At 60.2% G+C, this 20,162-nt stretch overlaps 1 protein-coding gene across 1 annotated transcript in view; it reads left to right on the top strand.

Moving 5' to 3' along the window:
• Window positions 1-1,510: 1,510 nt before the first annotated feature.
• The window catches only part of MYO18B (myosin XVIIIB), a 77,074-nt gene continuing 58,422 nt past the window's right edge, over window positions 1,511-20,162 (top strand). The window contains exons 1-12 of the mRNA XM_075515852.1: window positions 1,511-1,570; window positions 2,167-2,322; window positions 3,061-3,801; window positions 4,058-4,124; window positions 4,353-4,465; window positions 4,696-4,872; window positions 5,566-5,764; window positions 6,769-6,911; window positions 8,060-8,160; window positions 8,727-8,790; window positions 10,743-10,887; window positions 19,271-19,441. Coding sequence (XP_075371967.1) covers window positions 1,511-1,570; window positions 2,167-2,322; window positions 3,061-3,801; window positions 4,058-4,124; window positions 4,353-4,465; window positions 4,696-4,872; window positions 5,566-5,764; window positions 6,769-6,911; window positions 8,060-8,160; window positions 8,727-8,790; window positions 10,743-10,887; window positions 19,271-19,441 — 2,137 coding nt within the window. The remainder of the gene's footprint in view (window positions 1,571-2,166; window positions 2,323-3,060; window positions 3,802-4,057; window positions 4,125-4,352; window positions 4,466-4,695; window positions 4,873-5,565; window positions 5,765-6,768; window positions 6,912-8,059; window positions 8,161-8,726; window positions 8,791-10,742; window positions 10,888-19,270; window positions 19,442-20,162) is intronic.

Below are 20,162 nucleotides of genomic sequence, written 5' to 3'. Positions count from 1 at the left end.
CCGGCGTGGGCCGTCAGCCCCCCTGCGTCTGCAGCCCCCTGCGTCGGCAGCCCCCCACCCAGGTACGGGCGCTCTGGGGGGGCCTTCGGGGCGGGGGGTCAGGGTCCAAACGGAGCTTTTTGGGTGTGCTGGCAGCCGGGCCGTGGGCCCCTCGGCGGGGAGGGCTATTTTTAGGTGGGAATGGATGGCGATAGCGGCAGCCCTGGCTTCGGGGGCGGCTTCCAGCCACCAGTCTGTGCCGGGGAGAGGTGTGTGGGAGAGCTGCGATGGGCGCGGGGACAGGAACAGGGACGGTGCTCTCTGCGCTGTGCAGGAGGGCGCCGGGGGACCCCTCGGTGGCCTCAGCTCTTGGCACCCACTGGGATGGCAGCGGGCCCTGGGCGGCTCCTGTGTGGGGACCAGACCCACACATGGCTGTGGCCCAAACAGGGCTGCATCCCGCTCCCTGGGTGGGGGGGAGCCGGAGTGGTGTTGGTGGTGGTCCCCAGCCCTCGTTCGTGCCGTGCGGTGTGCTTGGTCGAGGCACGTCCCCCTCTGTGCCTCAGTTTCCCCACACGCAGAGCAGGACTGAGGATCCAGCTCCGGCTGGCGGGCGCGGGGCCGCCTGCCGCAGGGACCCTCTGAGCTCAGGGCTCTGGCTGTGCCGTTCGGGGCCAGCTCTCCCCCGTGGCCGCAGAGCCCTGCCTGGGGGAACAGCGTGGGGGCAGCTCCGGTCCCCGATGGGAGCGAGGGCACGTGGCGCCCGGGGCTGCCGCCCGAGAAGGCAAGTGACATTCCTCAGCCAGCTCCTGGCCGCTCCCGGCGCTCCTGCCCTTTACTGTACAAGGCGATGCGGCTGCCGGCATGAGCAGCAGGGCCAGATGAGCCCCGACCCGCTTGGTGCATGAATGATCTCGACAGGTGAAGCCGGGGGCAGCCCGAAATGGGGCATGGGCGGGCTGATGCGGCCACCTGTGCCACCCAGCCCAGGGCAGCGGGGTCCCAGCACCACCCCGGTGCCACCGACACCCTGTACCACCACCTCCCCACACCTCCTGGACCCTCGCCGTGCCGTGCCGAGGGCTGGAGGTGGCTGCCCATGGCCGTGCCCTCCCCAGCACTGCCAAACCACCCATCCCCTCCGTGCCCGGGCTGCCGCGCTCCAGCCAGTGCCGTGAGCTCAGACTGGGGCAATGCTCGGCAAGGTCACGGTGCTGCTGGCCCCGGCACAGCCCCTGGCACGGCCAGCGGGAGCCCCTGGCTAACTCTCTCCTCTCTCTCCGCCTAACGTACCCGGCACGGCCCCGTGGCTCTCCGTACAGCACTGTCCCACCTCGCCGCCGGCATGGCCATCTCCTCGCGCCTCGCGCTCTGGGAGCAGAAGGAAAGTCTCGGTCCAGGGTGGCACCAGCGGTGTTTCGGGGCTGGATGCTTGCGGGCTGCCCGGGGGCTCGGTGCCGGGCGGGGAGACGCACCGCAGCCAGCCTGCTGCACGCCTCCGGGGTCGGCATCCCCTCGCCTCCCTGCGCACATGGCTCCTGCTGTGTCCAACCCTGCCGGCTCCGGGCACCTTTGCAGCCTGAATGTTCCGGTTTGAGCGATTTTGCCACCATTCGGGGCACGCAGTTTCCTGCAGGGCCAAGTCTCATGGGAGTCTGCATGGTGCTGGCGCTGCCGTGCACTGGCACGGCTGGGAAAAGCCTTTGCTGTGGAGCTGCGGGAAGTGGGGCCGGGTTTCGGCTGGGGGCCAGCATGCGGCAGGTCTGCATGTGGCCGCGGTGATGCCAGGAACCGCTTCTTGACTCGCTGCAGCCGGGACGGTTCGTCCCGTGGCCGTGCTGGAGCTGCTGGGCATTGGGCAGAGCCGGCAGCGCACGTGGGCTCCCCGCAGCGCCTGGCCCTTGGCGGCGTGCGGAAACCTCGGGGCTTCTCTGCGGGGCTTTTCTTCTTGGTGCTTCTCCTCCTGCTCGCCACAGCATCCCCGAACCAGCCTGGTGCTCACGAGCAGCCCGTGGCCTCACTGGCAACCTGCAAGATGCCTGCAACCGCGGCTGGCCCCACCAGCAGAGCAGGGCCCTGGTGCTTGGCTCCACCGCTCGTGCTGCTAACGTGCCCACGGGGCTGGCTTTGCCGGGGCTCCCGTCCCCGCGCCGTGTTCCGTAACCCAGCCTCTGCTCCTGCAAACAGATACGGGACGAGGACCGGGGGCCACCCCCGTCTGCCCCCCCCCTGCTCCTGTCGGTCATCCCCGGGGGGTTTATCAAGCAGCTCGTGCGGGAGACCGAGAAGGAGGCCAAGGCGGCAAAACTGAAGAAGGAAACGAAGGCGAGTGTGAAAGAGGAGGTGAGCAGCGATGAACCCCACGCGGCACCGGGGTGTCCTGCCTCGGCGCTGGCTGGGTGTCCCCGTCTGTCCCCAGCCCAATGTGGTTCCCATCCGAGTTGCTGCGGTGCTGCCAGCCCCCACCTCAGGGGCCGGGGGGCTGCAGGGCCCCGCCACACCGGCCCCAGCCGGGAGCCTGAGCTTGTTTTTTTTTTGCACGAGCTGGGTTGGACAGCGAGGCCCAGGCTCGCAGCACGCCATCGGCCGGAGCAAGCTGCAGCCCCGGCCAGCTGCCAGCCTTGAGCAATTAATGTGGGAGACTTCATTAATGCAACTTGCCACTCCTGACTTGCTTAATTGGAAGGCGAGTAATTAAGCAGAGCATGAGGCTCTCTGGTTCAGCTCACTGAGCGCAGGAAGGGGAGTGTGTGGGGCGTCCCTGGGCATGGCACCGAGCGAGTGGTGACCCAGGACACGGAGGGTGGAGGGACGGGATGTGGCCAAGCAGGAGGGAGGAGGAGGAGGAGGAGGAGAAAGATGCCGCCACCAGCTTCAGCCTTGCAGCCAGGTCCGGGCAGGCACCTGCAGCCATCAGCTGTGCCCGGAGCGAGCGAGCGGGTCAGGGCTGGAGCTGCGTGTCCTGCTGGGCTGTGCTCTGCACGGGCATCCCGCACCGGGCTGTGGCTGCTGGGACTGGGGCCGGGGTCAGGTCCTTCGTCCTGTCCCTGTCAGACCCGGCTCTTCTCCTTTGCTTGGCAGCCTGCGGGGGAGGACGGCGAGGCCCGAGCCGGGGACGCCCCAGCTGCCGGAGGAGAGGCGGCCGGCGAGGGGCAGCCGCTGCAGAACGGGCTGCACGTGGAGGGGCAGGGGGGCGAGGGGGTCGTGGCCGCCCCCCGCAAGGAGCTGCCACCCGGGAGGGCTGCACCGGGGGCCATCCCCAGCAAAGCCCCGTCCCCTGCGCCCAGCCTGGCAGCGGCTGCCCCCAAACCAGCAGAGACCCCTCACCCGGGGGCTTCCAAGGCAGTGAAGCTATCGTGCCTGGAGAAGAGCCCCAAGGACCCCTGCCTGGGGGGCAGCCCCACGGCTCCAGCCCCCGCAGCCAGCAAGGGCCCCCAGCACTGCAGCAAAGTCCCAACGAAGGAGGGGGACGTGCCCAAGGGGACGGGCCCTGAGAGCACCAAGAAGGAGAAGGGGGCATCCCCGAGCCACGAGCAGCACCCAGACAAGGCGAGAGCCAAGAGGGAGCCGGGGCCGGCCAAGAAAGAGCCGGAGACGATGAAGAAAGATGTCGGAGGTGGCAAGAAGGAGCCAAGGGAAATCAAAAAGCCTGGAAAAACTACAAACAAGTCAGAGGGGCCCAAGGGGGAGCTGGGAGGGATCCAAGAAAAGTCAGAAGATGTGGCAAAGGAGGTGGGGAAGGTGAAGGAAGAGCTGGGAGAGGGTAAAGAGGCACCGGGAGAGAGCAAAGAGGAGACTGGCGAGAGCACGGACAAGGACCAGGTAACGTGTCCGCAGACCTGCCGGGCTGTTACCCCGTGTCTTGGGGGCACTGATGCCATTTTCTGGTTTCATGAAGCTCTGCCCGTTTGTGTGGGCTCAGCTGGGGGCTGGGGGAAGGTGCCCCCGGGGCCAGCCAGGAGGGCAGAGGAGGGGCAGGGGTTCTGGCTGGAAGTGTTGCTGTCCATGGGGCAAATGCAGTTTGTCCAGCTCAGTTTTCCACTGGTTCTTGCACGATTCCCCTCTGTCCTCCCTGCAGGCTTCGAGGGATGTTTGGTACGAAGCAGAGAAGGTCTGGCTCATCCAGCAGGATGGATTCACGCTCGGTAACTTGCCTTCCTCTGCCCTTGCTTTCCAGGGCCAAAGATAAGAGCTGTCTTCAGCCTGGCTGTGGGTCGGGAGCAGGGTGGGCACCGGGTGCTGCTCCGGCACCGTGCCCCAGCGGGGCCGCGGTCAGAGGTGGCCCCTCGGCAGCTCCCCACACCGCAGCCGGCTCTGCCCCGAGCTGCCTCGGCCGTGCCGTGCAGGAGGGACTCATCATCCTCTCGTTGCAGCCACGCAGCTGAAGCCGGACGTGGGGACACCCGAGCTGCCAGCGGGGAGGGTGAGGGTGCGCCGGGAGGCGGACAGCAGTGTCACCGAGGTGGACGAGGACAGCGTGCAGCGGGTGAGCCCCTTCCTTGGTTTTGGCTGGCATAGGGGTGGGAGCCCTGCCCACAGCGCCTGGTGCATGGCAGTGCCCGGTGCATGGCAGTGCCCAGGCAGGATTAGACCCGGGGCAGCCCGGTTGCTCGGGCCGTCATCCTGCGCTGGATGGGTTCAGGGTGCCGGTGGGGTCCGGCACTGCCTGTGCCACGACGGCAGAGCTCGAGGGGGGCTCTGGCTCTCTTCCTGCAGACCAACCCCCCCAGCCTGGATTACGCCGAGGATCTGGCTGCGCTCGTCAACCTCAACGCGTGCAGCGCCGTGCACACGCTGCAGCAGCGCTACCAGTCCCGGCTCCCCTACACCTACGCCGGGCCCAGCCTGGTGGCCATCAGGCCCAGCTTCGCTGCCAGCAGCAGCTCGGGGAAGGTGAGGGGGGTGGGGGGGAACCGTGGGGTGGCCGGGATCTCACGTGGGAAGCGGTGACCGACCCCCGTGGGGACAGTGGCGGAGGGCGCCGGGCGCTGCCGTGCCGGCAGATGGCACCGTGGGACCGTCACAGCGCGCGGCCGGGATGCGGGGGATGCTCTGAGGACACTCAGGACCAGGGATGCTCGGGGCCGGGAAGGATAGGGGCTAAGGATGCTCTGAGGACACTGAGTAGCCGGGGTTGCTCGGGGCCGGAGATGCTCTGGGGGGTGCTCAGGGCTGGGGATGTTCGGAGGATACTTGGGGCTGGGGACACTCGGGGCCAGGGGCACAGTTTTCCTGGTTTCCAGCAGAAAATCACTGCGTTGCTGTGACTGCACCCCCCGAATGGTCCAGGGGTGCTGAGGCTGGGGAGGGAACAGGCCTTGTGCTCACAAGCAAGCCGGGGCAGGTCCTGCTGTGGGTTCCCCAGGCTGGTCCCCAACCCTCTCTCTCCAGTGCTGGTGCAGGAGGCTAGGCTGGCCGGGCCGGGTGACGTTCCCCCTTTCGCTGGGAATCTTGGCACAGGGGGGTCTGCACCCTGGGGAGAAACCATTGCCCCGAGTGTGACGTGTCTTCAGGATTTTCTCTACAAGGAGAGAACCTCTAAGGGTTGGTTTGGGATGTGCCCTCCCACTCTCTCCCTGCCTGCAGGCATTCAAGGGGAAGCGGGACAGCATGCCCCCGCACATCTGCTCGGTGGCACAGAGAGCCTACAGGAACTTGCTGATGCAGCGGCAGGATCAGGCCATCGTGCCCCTAGGACGCAGCGGGGCTGGGAAGACCAGGTGCTGCCAGAGCGCCCTGGAGTACCTGGTGGGCACGGCGGGCAGCGTGGACGGCGGGGTCTCAGGTACGGGGCACGGCGGGCAGCGTGGATGGCGGGGTCTCAGGTACGGGGCACGGCAGGCAGCGTGGATGGCAGGGTCTCAGGTACGGGGCATGGTGGGCAGCATGGACAGCGGGGTCTCAGGTATGGGGTACGGTGGGCAGCATGGGCAGCAGGGTCTCAGGTACGGGGCACGGCAGCCACTGTGAGCTCTGAGCCCCAGCAGCGATGGACCAAGCACTGGCAGTGGGGCTGCGGGGTGCTTGGTGCCGGGCAGAGTCAGTGCACAGAACGTCTGCGCAGGCTAGGGAGTGCACGCAAATGTGAAGGTGATGCTGTTTCCATCCAATGGCCTCCATTTGACCCGTTCCCGGTCTGATTTGTGCACCATTGGGGTGGCTCCATGCGGCTGTGCAAGCGCAGCACGAGCTGGCAGGGCCACGGGGCTGTAGCTCAGAAGGCAGACAAGCGGCGGGGCTGCGAGTGCCCCTGCCTCTTACCCCTTCCAGACCCAACAGATGTGCTATTTTGATAAACACCCGAGTAAGCACCAGAAGGGAATTCCTTGCGTGCTTGGGGCAGCGCTTTTCCCACCTGATCAAGTTACTGGTGACGTGAGAGGAAGCGCTGTTAAGCAATCAGTAGCTTTAGAGGGCAGGTTTGGATTTTGGCGCAAGCTCTGGGTACAGCATGCTCTTGCAAAGGGCTGAGGAACGGCCTGGCGCAGGGTGGACGCGTGGGCAGGCTGGCACGTGCCCCTCCTGCCAACACACTTGCTCTCGCAGTGCGGGATGCTAACCCCGTGCCTGGCCGGTGCCCGAGGTCCCCATGCGCTGGGACGGACCCCCGGGAGGAGCAGACGGAGGTGCAGCCAGGAGGAGAAGCCTCCTCCAGCGCTTGTTTGCAGCTCTGAGGCCGCTCTGGTGCAGCAGCGGTGGGGTCTGGCTCTCTCGCGGCGAGCACCGGAGCAATGTAGGGCTACAGCCATTGCAGGGCGGCTCAGGGGGCTGCCGGGGCTGGTTTTGCAGTGGAGAAGATCCAGGCGATGTTCACAGTCCTGGGAGCCTTCGGGTCAGTGACCACCGGCCACAGCAGCAGCTCCACACGCTTCTCCATGGTCCTGTCGCTGGATTTCAGTGCCACCGGCCGGATAACTGCTGCTCACCTCCAGGTACCCTGCGGGCCCCGTCACCGGGCGAGACGGGATGGCTGTGGCTGAAACCGGGGGTCCTCGGCATGGGGGCAAGCAGACCCTGCGCCGCTTCCCGACCAGGCTGTGCACGAGGGGAGCGATGCTCTGCTCTGCTTCTCCTGGACCAAAGATGTCCCCAGATCGCAGCTGAGCAGGAGCTCTGTCAGCAGTGTGGCGGGGTCCCCCACAGCCCACCCCCCCCTCCCCTGGCAGGGAGCGCAGAACAGCGCTGGACTGAAATGTTTATGAGGAAATGTATAATTCAGCATTTCGTTAACAGCACCTTACATGCCAGCCTTGAGCAGAAGCCTCTGAGGGCTTTTATCACCATCAGGGCTGTTATGTAAAGGCACTTTAATCGGAGCTGCCCATGGCCCCGGGTCTCGTCTGATGGAGGAGAGGGCTTGGGCCCGTGTCTGCTGGTGGGGAACACCAGGGCTTCCCAGGGCTGCCCCACTGCTGCTCCTCCTCTGCCCCGGGAATTGGCAGGGAGCCGATGGCCCAGCGTGGCTGTCCTTGTGCAGGAGTGGGACTGTGCCCCTGGGAGCATTTGCTCTCTGGACCACCAGTACCATCCTGGGATGCTCATGGGGACGACAGGACAACCAGGGGGTCCCAGCTCTGCAGGGACTCGTTCCTGGTGTCAGTGCTGGCATTGAACAACCTTGACAAGGCTGGAGGCAGATCTAGGCTTGTCTCAGTCCCGGGCAATGGCTTATCCGTTGCTGGGACACAGAGACTGTAGCATCCCTGCTAGGGCCATTGTATTGCCCAGTCCTCCGGAGGCAGGGAGGGACCATGGGTGTTGCACCCATGTGCTGAAACGTTGCCCCTTGATGCATGCCTGGGGCACGATTCGACTCTTGCTTGCACGCCCTGCAGCGCGCAGCCCCGGGCGGGAGGAGCAGCCTCCAAAGCCAGCCGTGGCCCTGCAAGGAGAAATCCAGCCCCTCCTTGCCAGCTCCCAGTAGCAACTCCCCGTCTCTGGCTGCCACTGTCCCCTCTCTTCCCCGTGTGCCCGGTTTGCCTGGACGCCCTGGCACACAGCCACCCTGCCCGCACCAAGGGGCTGTCCTTGCCTCCACGCCGGGGCTGCTGCTCACGCCTGCCTCCGCTCCCTCCCCCAGACCATGCTGCTGGAGAAGGGCCGCGTCGCCCAGCAGCCCCACGGAGAGAGCAACTTCAACGTCTTCGCCCTGATGCTGGCGGGGCTGGATGCGGCACACAGGTGGGTGTGCGGCTCCCACGGCACCGGGCAGCTCCGCTCCTCGCCTGGCTGCTCAGCTGACGGGTACCCCCGTTGCCAAGGGGCTTCCCCAGGATTTCTACCCAAGTTTGCTCCGGCAATGTGGTTTTTGAGGCCTCCCTGATAAGAACGAGATTGTGAGGGTGATCACATTAGTGATGCTGCAGGGATTTTTATGCACTTATATATTAGAGATTTTCCAGGAAACCCGGGCGTTTTCTGGTGCTTTTTTTGCCCCTTCACTAAAACTGAAATTGGGCCGATCAAATGAGATAGAGGTCCCTTTCCCTGCTTGCTTCTCGCTTTCCCCACAAGCTGCGTGTCCCTGGGCTGCCCCGGGTGAAGGGTCCCGGTGCATCTGGTGCCGGCTCCATCCCCCTGCCCGGGGCAGAGCCACGGGAACCTTTCCCGACGAGGCCCCTTGGACGTCGCTGTAAAGGCAAAGGGGCTCTGCGGGTGTCGGAGATGCTCCCCAAGGAGAGGGCAGGGGGTTTGGGCCGTGCCGGGGGCAGGAGGGAGCTTGAGTCATTTTCTGTAACTGCTTCCAGGACGACGCTGCACTTGCACCAGGTGGCTGAGAGCAACTCCTTTGGGATCAAGCCATTCACGAAGGTAGGGAGAAATGCCGGAGCCACGCAGCCGCCTGCAGCGGGACGCTGCAGTGCACGCCCTTCGTCAGCCCCGGTTAGAGGACGTGGTGGGGGTCCTCGGCTGCTGGGTCACTCGGGATGGCGCCGCCGTACCAGGCGCATGGAGGGAGGGAGCGAATGTCGGGATGTGAGGAAGGGTCTGCCCAAAGAGCCTCCAGCACCCCTCCGGCAGCCCCGTGGGAGCGGGGGAGCTGCCAGGACCGGGGCAGCCGCTGCCTGGTGTCTGCGCTCGGGTTTTGGACACCTCTGTCCACCCTGGGGATGGAGCCTGCTGCTCCGGGGCCAACAATCCCTGATGTTTCTCTGCGACAGCAGCTCCTGGGGGGCAAGCGCATCCTTTGGAGGGCCCAGAATGCGATTTTTAGGGGCTAAAAGTACTGCATTTGATTTCCTGCACCGGCTCCTTATTAGTCTGAGGCGTTTGCAAAGATCAGGCAGAACCAAAGCGCTGGGATGAATCGCAGCAATTTGCAGCTACATCATCTATTGATGAATTCAATATTCGATCTTCATTAGAGAGCTCCTGCCGTGGTCTGGCGGCCAAAGGAATCAGCTGTTTGAGCAGCAGCTCTCGTGGAGGGCACGGCGAGGTACTGCGGGTCCTCGCCCTGCTGATGCAGCAGCAGATTTGGGTTCGGAGATGGGGTTTTACCATCCTTTCGCAGCCCCTGATTCCAGTGGGTTCCCCATCCCAGCACAGAGGGTTTTCCCGCTGGGATGCAGAGGGTCAGCAGGAGCTGGGCGGCACCTCTTCAGTTCAGGGAGTGCGAGCTCTGCAAACAGGACAAGCAGCGTCCCCACCACCACTTCTCCTCCTTCCCAGTGACGTTCCCCACGGTGCACGCGTGTCCCTGGAAAGCCGGTTTTGGCCATTCGGTTCAGCACGGCTTGGCAGGGTTGTCCAAGGAGCACCCAGGGCACTGGGGATGGGGGTGTGGAAGGATGAACCGCCCAAAAGCTCCCCGGGAGGATGAAATCCTGCACTGGCTGAGCAGGGACGTTGGTAGCCTCCATTTGCCTGCTCTGGAACCAGCCCAGAAGGAAAGCCAGAGCGGTGGTGTGCTGCATTTGGTTTCGGCTGGAGTTTGGGGAAATTTGTCAGATTTTCCTTTCTGAATGGTGTTCTGGATGCTGAGACCAAAAGTCTAATTGGCGGCATCTCAGCCTTCATCCCCACAGCTGGTGGGGATGGATAACCCCTGCTGTAACACCGGTGTCACAAGTATTTGGGGTATTTGTTTGAGTCTGGAGAAATTGCAGACCTCAGCTGTGTTTCCTCATTAGTAGCCACCCCGTAGACCTCTGCAGGAGCCGAAATCCTTTAGACCAGGCAGGCTGGTCCTTGCCAAGACAGGGATGCTGCCTGCTGGAGCCCGCGTGCAGTGTCTGGCCCTGGGGCTGCACATGTCTGCATCGAAAATCCTCAGTTCAGGGGAAAAAAACCCCTAATTTCGCGATGGGGCTGCATTTGCAAAAAAAATTGCAGGAGTCATGGATGGGGCTGCAGTGTTGGAGGTGGGCAGATAGTGGCTGGAAGCTGCTCAGCTGGCCCCAGCACGCCTGTGGGCGGGTGTATTTAGCGAGAGGTGAGAAGATGTAAAACGTCTGTCTCCAGCTGCTGCTTAACGTCTCTGTGGACACTCCTGAAGTGGGAATTATGTGGTGTTGTACAACGAGAAGACGTACCCAGGCTTGTTCCTAACACCAGGCTCTCAAGGAACCTGCCGGGGCTTCTCCCGCTGCTGTCCAAACTGTTCCTAGTGTCCCTTGCTGTCTTTTCCTTGCTGGCCATATGTTTTTTGTATGCCCTTTTGCGTTCCCCCTGCGTGTATCCCTGTAACCCCCTGTGCCCAGCACCCGGGATGCTCCGGCAGAGGCAGTGATCTTCCCCCTTCCGCCTCTTTCTGTCTGCAGCCCGAGGAGAAGCAGAAAGCCTCAGCAGCGTTCGCCCAGCTCCGGGCTGCCATGGGCACGCTGGGCATCACGGCGGAGGAGCAGGCGGCCATCTGGCGCATCTTAGCCGGCATCTACCACCTGGGAGCCGCCGGGGCCTGTAAAGGTAAGGGGGGCTCCTGCCCCTCCTTTCCTTATACCTCGTCTCGGTGCCGGGCGTTAGAGGAGGGTGAGAAAGCATGTCCCAGCGGCATTCGGTGCTTGGGCGTGTTGCACACCAAGAGGCATTCGGGAGCGATGCTCGCCCGGAGGCTGTTGCGTGGGCGGTTTCTCTGAGCTCTTGGTTGCACGCGGAGGAGCTGCCTTGAGCTGGGCGATGCAGTGTGCTGGTGTCCTGCCCCACGGGGGCTTCTGGAGTGGGTCCGTCCCGTGGCCACACACGGACGGGATGGGGGCTGCGAGGCGTCGCCTTGCGCCTGCTTTTTGGGAAGGACCAGGGTAGGTAACTGGTTTGTTGGCACATTGTCACCAATGACACTGTGAAGGGACAGCTTCAGGTAGCAATAATTTTATCATCTCTTGAGTGTCTAATACAGTAACTGAATTATAATAGGATGAGTCTGGATGAAGATTGTATTTATAAAGACTTTGTTAATACAGGCATATAGAAATTGTCTTATCCCTTATAAATTATTTTAAGATGTGCTCTAACCCATTTTAGAGACAGCCACATTGATTTACACACTTCAATTTATGAGGGCTGCATAAAGGCTGCTATAAACTAAGCCATAGACATTTATAAATGTCTCTGCAACATGTCATAACACATCTTATGGTAATTTATGCCATTAATCATTTATTAATTATTTTAAAAGGATGAACGCTGTCATCACTTACAGCGAGTTCTCTTTCTCCTTCTCTCTGGTGTTCTCTTTCCACATCTCCATCTCCCCTAATGCCCTTCCAACTTTTAAAAAAAATGACCCTGCTGTCTCAGGCTGAAGTGTGGGATAAGGCTCTTGGCAAAAAAAAAAAAGAAAGTCCTTCTGCCTTGAGAGTTTTCAGGAGAGCAGATTTTGGAGACACGTCTCATTTTAAGAGCGACCAGCTCACAGACCAGCTCGCACGAAGGGACGGTTACTGTGTTGGCCACAGAGGGTTTGCTGGGTGAGCTGAGCTGGTGTGCTCAAACTTACTGAACTTTCTCTCCCAAGCATCCTGCAAGTCAGTCTAGACATGAATCGAGTGCTATATTCAACAAATCTTGTCACAATTATTTCAGCATGAATAGAAATGTTAATAGTGGACCCAGGCAGGGCTTGTGGCTTCAGAGCGGACTTAGGTATGGGATTAACAACCAGAGCACGTCTCAGCATCACTCACTCTGGTATTGATTCCCCCATCGTGCGTCAACAAAAGGGTAGAAATGAAAGGAAATATGGATAAAAAATGGATCAAAGCTGGATGGAGCAAAAGTCTCAGTGGGGGCGATGACTCTTTTAATGTGGTTAAACCTGTCTCCTGATAGCCATCTCTTCCTTTCCCCTTTCATGCGCTTTGAAATTGTATATTCAAAATCCTCTCCTTGAAATCTCACCAAAGGGAGCCTCATCACTGGTTTTTCGCTTGCATTCAGGAGTGCAGCCAGGCGCTGCGGCTGCCGTCGCAGCTGCCACCACCGCCATCCCCGCGACGGTGGCTCCGGCGCGTGCCGGGCTCTGGCTGCCGGCCCCCAGCTCAGCTTAAATGCGCCTTTTTTCCCTTCTGCTGATGGCTATCGTCTTGTCAGAAATTCAGTTTGTCCAGGAATGAAACAGGAGCAAATAGCACCACCTCTCTCTGGCTGAGAGTGGAAAATATGTTTGCAGCTAGAAAAACACCGAGAAGAAAAGGCTGAATTTCTAAAGCCCGCTCTGTCCTGGTGTCAGTGTTTCCCGTTGCCTTTGAAACGCGTTAGAGCAGCTCTTTTTGTGAGAAAGCAGCCTGACAGCCAGAGGCCAGCGGGGCATCCTAGGTACCCATTTACCTAAGTGCTTCCAGTCCCCTTTGTGGGCTGCAGAATATTACATATTTTCATTTATTCATTGCCTCTTTAACCGGGAAGGAGGTTTCGGGCGCAGCTGGGGGTCGGCATTCAGCTCGCTCTCAAGCTGTCCCTTTTGCTGACTGTTATAAAAAGAAAGCATCGTGGCTCCCTGCTTTCTGCGGGCTTCCCACCGTGCGCCTTTAATAGAGGCAACTGGGTTTCCAGCGGCTGCAAGTCACTGAAGTCCTCCCGGTGCTGCAGGCGGGTGTGAGCTGTGGACGGGAGCCAAGCGTGGCTCTCCCCGCACCCGTCAGTGCGGTGGGCAGAGGCTGCCGCAAAACTAGCGGCCTGAACCCCTCGCATGGAGCAAAACCATAAGGGCAGAAGTGCAGGAGGTGGGGGCTAGACCCCCCCCCCCCCCCAAACCCTGCGGAGGTCAGCAGCACCAGGGCAGCATCCTGCATCCGCTGCCCTCCCACATCACCGCGTGGATGGGGCTGGTTCCCTGCAGCAGCAGCCCCGACGGCGGAGGGGTGGCAGCGCCCAGGGGGGATTGTGGGGTCCGGTAGGGGAGACCCCCAGCAAGTAGCAAGGGGGCAATGCCCGGGCTGCTGGCAGCTGCGGGCTGCCACGGCCCAGGCTGGGTCCTGCACAGCCCCAGCGCTACAGCATCGCTCCCTTGGGAGGCAGGAGAAGGAGCAGAAGGAGCGTCCCTGTTTAGAAACAGAGGCATCGAGCGGTTTGTGAGATGGGCCTGGGCCGTGCCGGGGCTGGAGCAGAAGGAGGAGCCGAGCCCCCGGGGTCCCACATGCCGGTGCGCTGTGCCCTGCCGAGTCTCCCCAGGGTCTGCAGGCAGATAGGGCTGGCAGGAGCAGCAGGGATGAAACCCCCTTGGCCACCCTTTTAGCTCTATGAAATGAAAAGTTTCCAGAAGGGCTGGAAGCCGTTTAGCCAAGGACAGTAATGGGGACGTCCGTCAAAACCTAAGAGGGAGAGCACCTGACAGGATCCGACGGGCACTAATTATGCAGCTTTCTGAGCATAGATGTCAATCAGGAATGGACTCGGGTGACTTACTGCTTTCTCACCAGAGCTGAGAAAAAAGCCTTAAATCTGCATTATCGCTGCTATTTTACAGCCTCTGAGATGTGGTGACCTTTCCTTAATTGATGTGGAAATGACACTTTGTTCTTAGTTCCACCCAAGCTCAATGCTCAGATTTACCATAATTTTTTTATCGCTGCCTGTTGCTAAAAGGAGGAGGGAACAGCGTATCCGTAATTATAGGACAAGAGGAAATGGCCTCAAGTTGTGCCAGGGGAGGTTTAGACTGGATATTAGGAAATTTTTCTTCACCGAGAGGGTTGTCAAGCATTGGAACAGGCTGCCCAGGGAAGTGGTTGAGTCGCCATCCCTGGAGGTATTTAAAGGACGTTTGGATGAGGTGCTTAGGGACATGGTGTAGTGGTGGGCTTGGTAGTGTTAGGTTTACGGTTGGACTCGATGATCTTAAAGGTCTTTTCCAACCTATATGATTCTGTGATTCTGTGATTCTGTGAATTAGCACTGTGCCAGAGTTTCCCTTTTGTGACAAATATATCTGTCCCCAGGTTGGTCACTGTTGTAGAGGGGAAAAATGTGCCGGTGGCTGCAGCGCGGTGGCAGGGCTGGAGCTGCGGTACTGCTGCCGGCACAGCCCAAGCCCGCCGCTCCGGCAGCGCGTGGGCTGCCATCAGGAGAGGAGCACGGAGGGGGCCGGGCAGTAAATTGCATAAAGCGACATCGTGAAGCTGTGTGCCGATCATTCCTCTCCCAGCAACTCCACCTTGCAATGCCCTCGGACGCCTGCCTGCAGAGCGTAAGCCTTGGCAATTTGCTCTGTGCAGGGGGAGCCCGCTGCAGCCCCTCCTTTCCCCGGGATTCCTGTAAGTGCAGAGGACACGGGTTTGCCAGGAAAGCTCAGGCGTCGTTGCTTGTGGTTTTGGTGCCACTCGCATGTTCCCCGGCACCGCCTGCGACGGCCTCGCTGGTGTCGGAGGTGAAGAGGAGAGAGCAGGACCCTGCTTTAGCTTTGCTTTTCCTTTGCGGAGCAGCTGTCCTCGGGCTGGTGCCCAACGGTGGCCTTGGGCGTAGTTAAATCATCGGCCTTGCCGTAGCTCTGTGCTGCGGGTGAGCGAAAGGCTACCTCACTCCTGACGGGAAGGGCTCCTCTGCTTTCCTGCATCGTTCATCAAAATGATTCTTGGAAAGGATTGCATTAGGGCTGGCCTCTCAATCTTGCCAATTTTTCTCTCTCTCTGTTAAAGCCTTTTGCTCTTCGGCACTTGGGTTTTCTCGCCGTAGAGGGAAGCGCAGCTGATTTTGCATGTTTTGTTTTCGGTAGGATGGTGGCTCTCTGTGCTTTTTGAGTTGCAACCACCAGGAGCAATAGTTTTGCCCTGATGAAGCCTGATGGCTTCATGGGAAAGACCTAAACCAGGGTGACACAGTCTCCAGGGGCTGGATCATAGCGCAGTGACCATCCAGCCACGAGCCCCTGTACTCCGGAGGATGTCCTTAGGATTTCTTTTCCCCAGGCAAGAGGATTTAGGCAGAATGATGCATCCCCCCCAGGGTTGGAGCACGAATTGGCCAGAGCTGCATGGTCTGCTGCCCAGGTCTGCAAAATGAGGAGGTTTGCTGGAAATTGTGCTTTGAGCAGCTCAAGCCCCGTGCAGGGAGCAGGAGGGAGATCCAGCCCTGCGGGCAGCAGGGCGCTGGGGGGTCTGCACCCTGGCGCATCCCTGCTCAGCGTGGGAGCTGGATTTCCTCCGTGCCCTGGCTGGGGTTCAGAGCCAGGCGAGCGGGAGCAGAAAACTCTGGGAATAGCCGGAGTCCTGGCTGGAGCCCGGCTGCTGCTGCCGGCTTGTCGGGGGCCTGGGGGGGGCCGGCTTGGGGGTTCTGCTGCCATTGCCTCTCCTTCGTGGAGGTTTTTACAATCACCACCATGGCTCCTGGTCCGGGTGGGCTGTCTCCCCGCACGCCAAGTTATGGCACTATCTGTTCAGCGCTCTGACATCTTTATTACAAACAGTCGGGGAAATGCAGCCAGAATGGCAGATTTCTTTAATCATGCTATTACACAGCTCTTCCCTTTGTTATATATAGGCTTTAATGTGTCATACATCAGGCAACGGGTCAACAGAGAATAGACTGGAGAATTTAGTGCAGGACAAATAAATTAACCATTCAAGCCAGGAGGAGCATCCTCTCTCTCCCTGTCCCCTCCCAGGGTAATAAAGAGGAACAAATGGGCTTTTTTATTTGTCCCATTAGCAGTGCAAATGTTTTAATGACGAAATAAGTGGAAGAAAAAGGACAGGCTGACAATAAGTGGAAGAAAAAGGACAGGCTGACAACGTGGGCCCCAAGCAGCCGCGGGGGCTTGGGAAGGCAGGTGAACGGGGCTGCTGGCTTGCGTGGGAAGGGGGCTGGGGGCTGGGGCCGAGGCTGAGCTGCCCTGTCCCGGCAGTGAGCCCGTGGTGCAGCTCCCCTCCGCTCCCGGGCACCGCTGCTGTTGGCTCGCGGGTACCAGCCCAGGCAGCGGCAGGGATGGGGGGACGGGATCCAGCCCCTCCGGGCGTCCCTGCTGCTCCCCAAGCTTCCCAAGTTGAAATGAAAAATAGAAACCCTGCTGCTGCCCAGGCAGCGTGCGTGGGCATGCGAGCGAGACAAAGCTGGTGCTGACCCTGTATTTTCCTACTGGTTCTCTTAAATATTAAATGGGCCGAAGTAATTACCTTTTAGGTGTTAAAGCTGGCGTGTTTTACAATGGTCACATCGCACCCAGGAGGGCTGCACGCCGCTGCCGCTGTTTATATTTCATGAAGTGTGAAATGGTGCCCGGCCTCTCCCGGGGCGGGCTGCCGGGGGGCCGGTGGCTGCGGGCTGGGCAGATCCGCAGCTGGGCAAGCCGCAGGCACAGCGGGGTTTGCAGCAGCGGCCGTGCCCCCAGACTTGCTGACTCAGCGCACGCCAGCTGCTAACAGCGAGGGTGCAATTCGGGGAGCACCGAAGGGCCAACCCCCCCATGGGGGAAGGAACCTGTCCAGGGGGTACTGACACGCTGGGCAGCATCACGGCAGCCTCCGACACCATGTGCCGGTCAGACAGCAACTGTTTGGTTTTGTGGAGGTGTGAAAGATGGCTGCATCCTTCTGCCCAGGGCAGCAGGACGTCTTCCACACCAGACCAGCACGGCGCGGGCATCTGGTTTCCCCACTTGCAACTGCTCCATTGGGAGGACTTTGCACTGTGGCAGGCTGGGCTGAGCGGAGCCCCTTGCTTGTCCTGGGGCTGTGGAACGGCTGGTGTGGGATGCTGGAGGGGCTGGTGTGGGATGCTGGAGGGGCTGGTGTGGGATGCTGGAGTGGTTGATGTGGGATGCTGGAGGGGCTAGCATGGGATGCTGGAGTGGTTGATGTGGGATGCTGGAGTGGTTGATGTGGGATGCTGGAGTGGTTGATGTGGGATGCTGGCTGCGGGAGCCCGGCCGTCGGGGCAGGTCTGGGCAGCCCTGGCCTCACAGCCCCTCTGCTCCTCGGTGCGCAGCAGCGTGTGGAGATCTTCTGTCTGGTGGGGATCAGCCTCTGTCCAGCCAGCTCAGACGAAAACAAGTGAAAACAAAATAAATCAAAGCCTGGATTGTTGAGGCAATCCCTCTGTCTGCTCCAGCACAGCGCTTGATGTTGGAGTCCTTCAGTCAGAATAAAAAATAATGGGAAAAGATCAAAGGGGAAGGGGAAGGGGGGGATGACTCTCGTGGGTGTGCTGTGAAGCACCCCTCGGCCCCTGGCCCTGCTTTGTGCCGCGCCTCGGCCAAGGGTGGGGGACCCTGGTCCCCCATGGGGCTGGCCAGGATGTGGCCATCTCCTGCTCTCCCTCCCAAACCCTCTCCCCTGCCACCAGCCGCTTGCTGTATTTTAAGGGCTCATCGTAGCTGTGAGCCCCCGGGCCAGCTCCTCGTCAGCCACCACCTAAAAGCACTACCCGGAGGTCTCCGGGCGACTTTGCTCATCTGCTCTCATTTCTGCTCATCCCCCCGTGTTCCTGAGCGTGCGCCAGCCGGCTGCCTCCGCAGCACCTTTCCTTCCTGGATTTGTAAAAGGATTTATCCTGCAGATTGCTTCCCTATTGATTTTAATCATTAAGCTGGAATTGCTGTTGCTGGGTGTAAATAATGCGTGCCAGCCCTGTTTGCTGACGGCGCTGGGAGGAGTGCTGCTCTCGGGCTGACGGGGACAGCAAACATTGCTGGGGCTGAGGAAGGTGATCCAGGATTTTGAGGGATTGGTTCGTAATCCCATCAGCTTCCATAAACGCATCTGCTAGTTTGCTCCACTGAAGCTCTTGAAATGCACAATGTCACCGACGCCGTGCTCGCAGCAGCAGCCTGGGTAGGTCGCATGGCCCACCTCGACCCTGATTCGCTCCGAATTGCCTCAAAACAGCTCCTTGGAGGAGGTCTCTTCTCTGCCTGGTCTTGCTGGGCAGGCAGGATGCTCTGAGCACCTGGGGAGCACTATAGTGGGGAAAATAGGTTCAAAAGCATTGATTGGAGATCCTTGAAGTTTTGAACTATCTTCTGACCAAAAAAACCGAAGGTCCTCTTATGCTAAATGATTGCCCAAGGGACAAATCTGTCAACCTTTCTCGAGTCAGCCAGCCTTTAATATGATAAGTATCTTGCAAAGCTGAGAAAATCCTTACAGCTGTTGTTAGCAGAAGCCTGTGCGTAGGGAGGGCAGCCCCACGTACTGCACACTGCAGGAGCGGGAGCCGGGTGGGCCACCGAGACCGGGTCCGGTGCCTAGAGAGAGATACGGGAGTTGTCCCCGGAGGAGAAGGGATTGCAGGAGGAGGCGGATGGACTTCAAGGAGGAAAATGCTTTTCGGTTCAGTTCGGTTCGGTTCGGTTCAGTTACGCAGATCAGGAGTGAGGTAATGCTAAAACTCTTCCTAGCAGCCATGCCTTCAAGGCGGAAACCATCTTTTGACGTGGGTTGATGGATAGCCGTTCTGCATCCCCGTCTCAGCCAAGCGTCCAAGTGATGCTGGGGAGCAGAGGCCCTCTCCCTGCCCTCCGGCATGGCTCCCGCCTGCTTTGCCCAGGCTAGCTCTTTGCCCAGGCTAGCTCTTTGCCCAAAGGGCATTTCCAGGCCGTGGTCTGCAGGGTCGTTGCTCTGAGCGGGTCAGCAAGGGCAGTGCCTGGTCTGAAACTGCCCGTTAGGGATGCAAGGGCAGGGCTGATCCAGCCGTCTTGGGAGGATGGAAGGAAAGTGGGGTGCAGTGGTACAGCACCTCCACCCGCCTCCCCATCCCACCCTGCAAACAGCAGTCCTTTTTTGTTTTGTTTTATTTTGATTTTGAGGGGTTGCAGGTGGAAGTGGGCAGGGATGTTTGCCGGAGGCGCTGAGCCTGTGCCTGGCTCCGCTCGGGCTGGCTCTGCCTGACCCGTTCGTGCCCCCCGAATCCCCCTCCCCAGTTGGCAGGAAGCAGTTCATGAAATTCGAGTGCGCGAGCAATGCCGCAGAGGTGCTGGGCTGCGACCTGGAGGAGCTCACCACCGCCGTCTTCAAACACCACCTGAAGCAGATCCTGGCGCAGGTCACGGCACGAGGCAGCCGGCTGCCCCCGGCGGAGGAGAGCCCGGCAGGTACCGGGATGCTGCATCCCTTTTTCCTTTATTTATAGGTGATAGGGAAATGCTGTGCTCTGTGCTGCTCTGGACTTTTCTTTTCAGGCAGTGAGGTCCATTTAAGTATGTTCCCATTAATTAAATTGTTAACGGTGCTTTGTCACGTAGCTACCCTCAGCTCTACAGCTGACCCTGCCTGTCACTCCTTAGGGACGCCCGAGGATCAGGCGAATTCAGATAGTGCCACTGGCAGATAGGTGATGTGGCTTAAATGCTGTGAGAGCTCTCCCTAGAAAAAGGGGGGGGGACACCAAACCAGGAGGGCAGCAGGGTGGCCATCCTTCCCCGTGCCCACAAGTGAAGCCACGCCAGCGTTATGCTGCATGCACCCGTGTGCTGCAGGGAGACCTGGACACGGCAGGGAGTTGTGCTGCTGCTGGACAAACTGCTGCTGAGCCACTATAAACCTCAAATTAATATATGGGTCTAATTCACGGAGGCAGATCCAGCATGCACGTGGTGGGGGTGTGAGATACCGCCCGGCTTTAAGGTCGGCATTTCCATGCCCAGCTTGTCCTTGGTGGCAGAATTACAGCCACCGAGTTATACCGATAAAGGCAAGAACTTGCAGAACTGGCCTTTAACATGGCAATAGTTTTATTTCTTAAATATACGTTAGGCAGGAGGCACTAGAGGAGCTGAAGGCAGGCGGGTGGATGTGCATGGCTTGTGTAACCGG

The sequence above is a fragment of the Mycteria americana genome, chromosome 13 (assembly GCF_035582795.1).
Source record: "Mycteria americana isolate JAX WOST 10 ecotype Jacksonville Zoo and Gardens chromosome 13, USCA_MyAme_1.0, whole genome shotgun sequence".
NCBI lineage: Eukaryota > Metazoa > Chordata > Aves > Ciconiiformes > Ciconiidae > Mycteria > Mycteria americana.
This window is presented reverse-complemented; position numbering and strand designations above follow the sequence as displayed.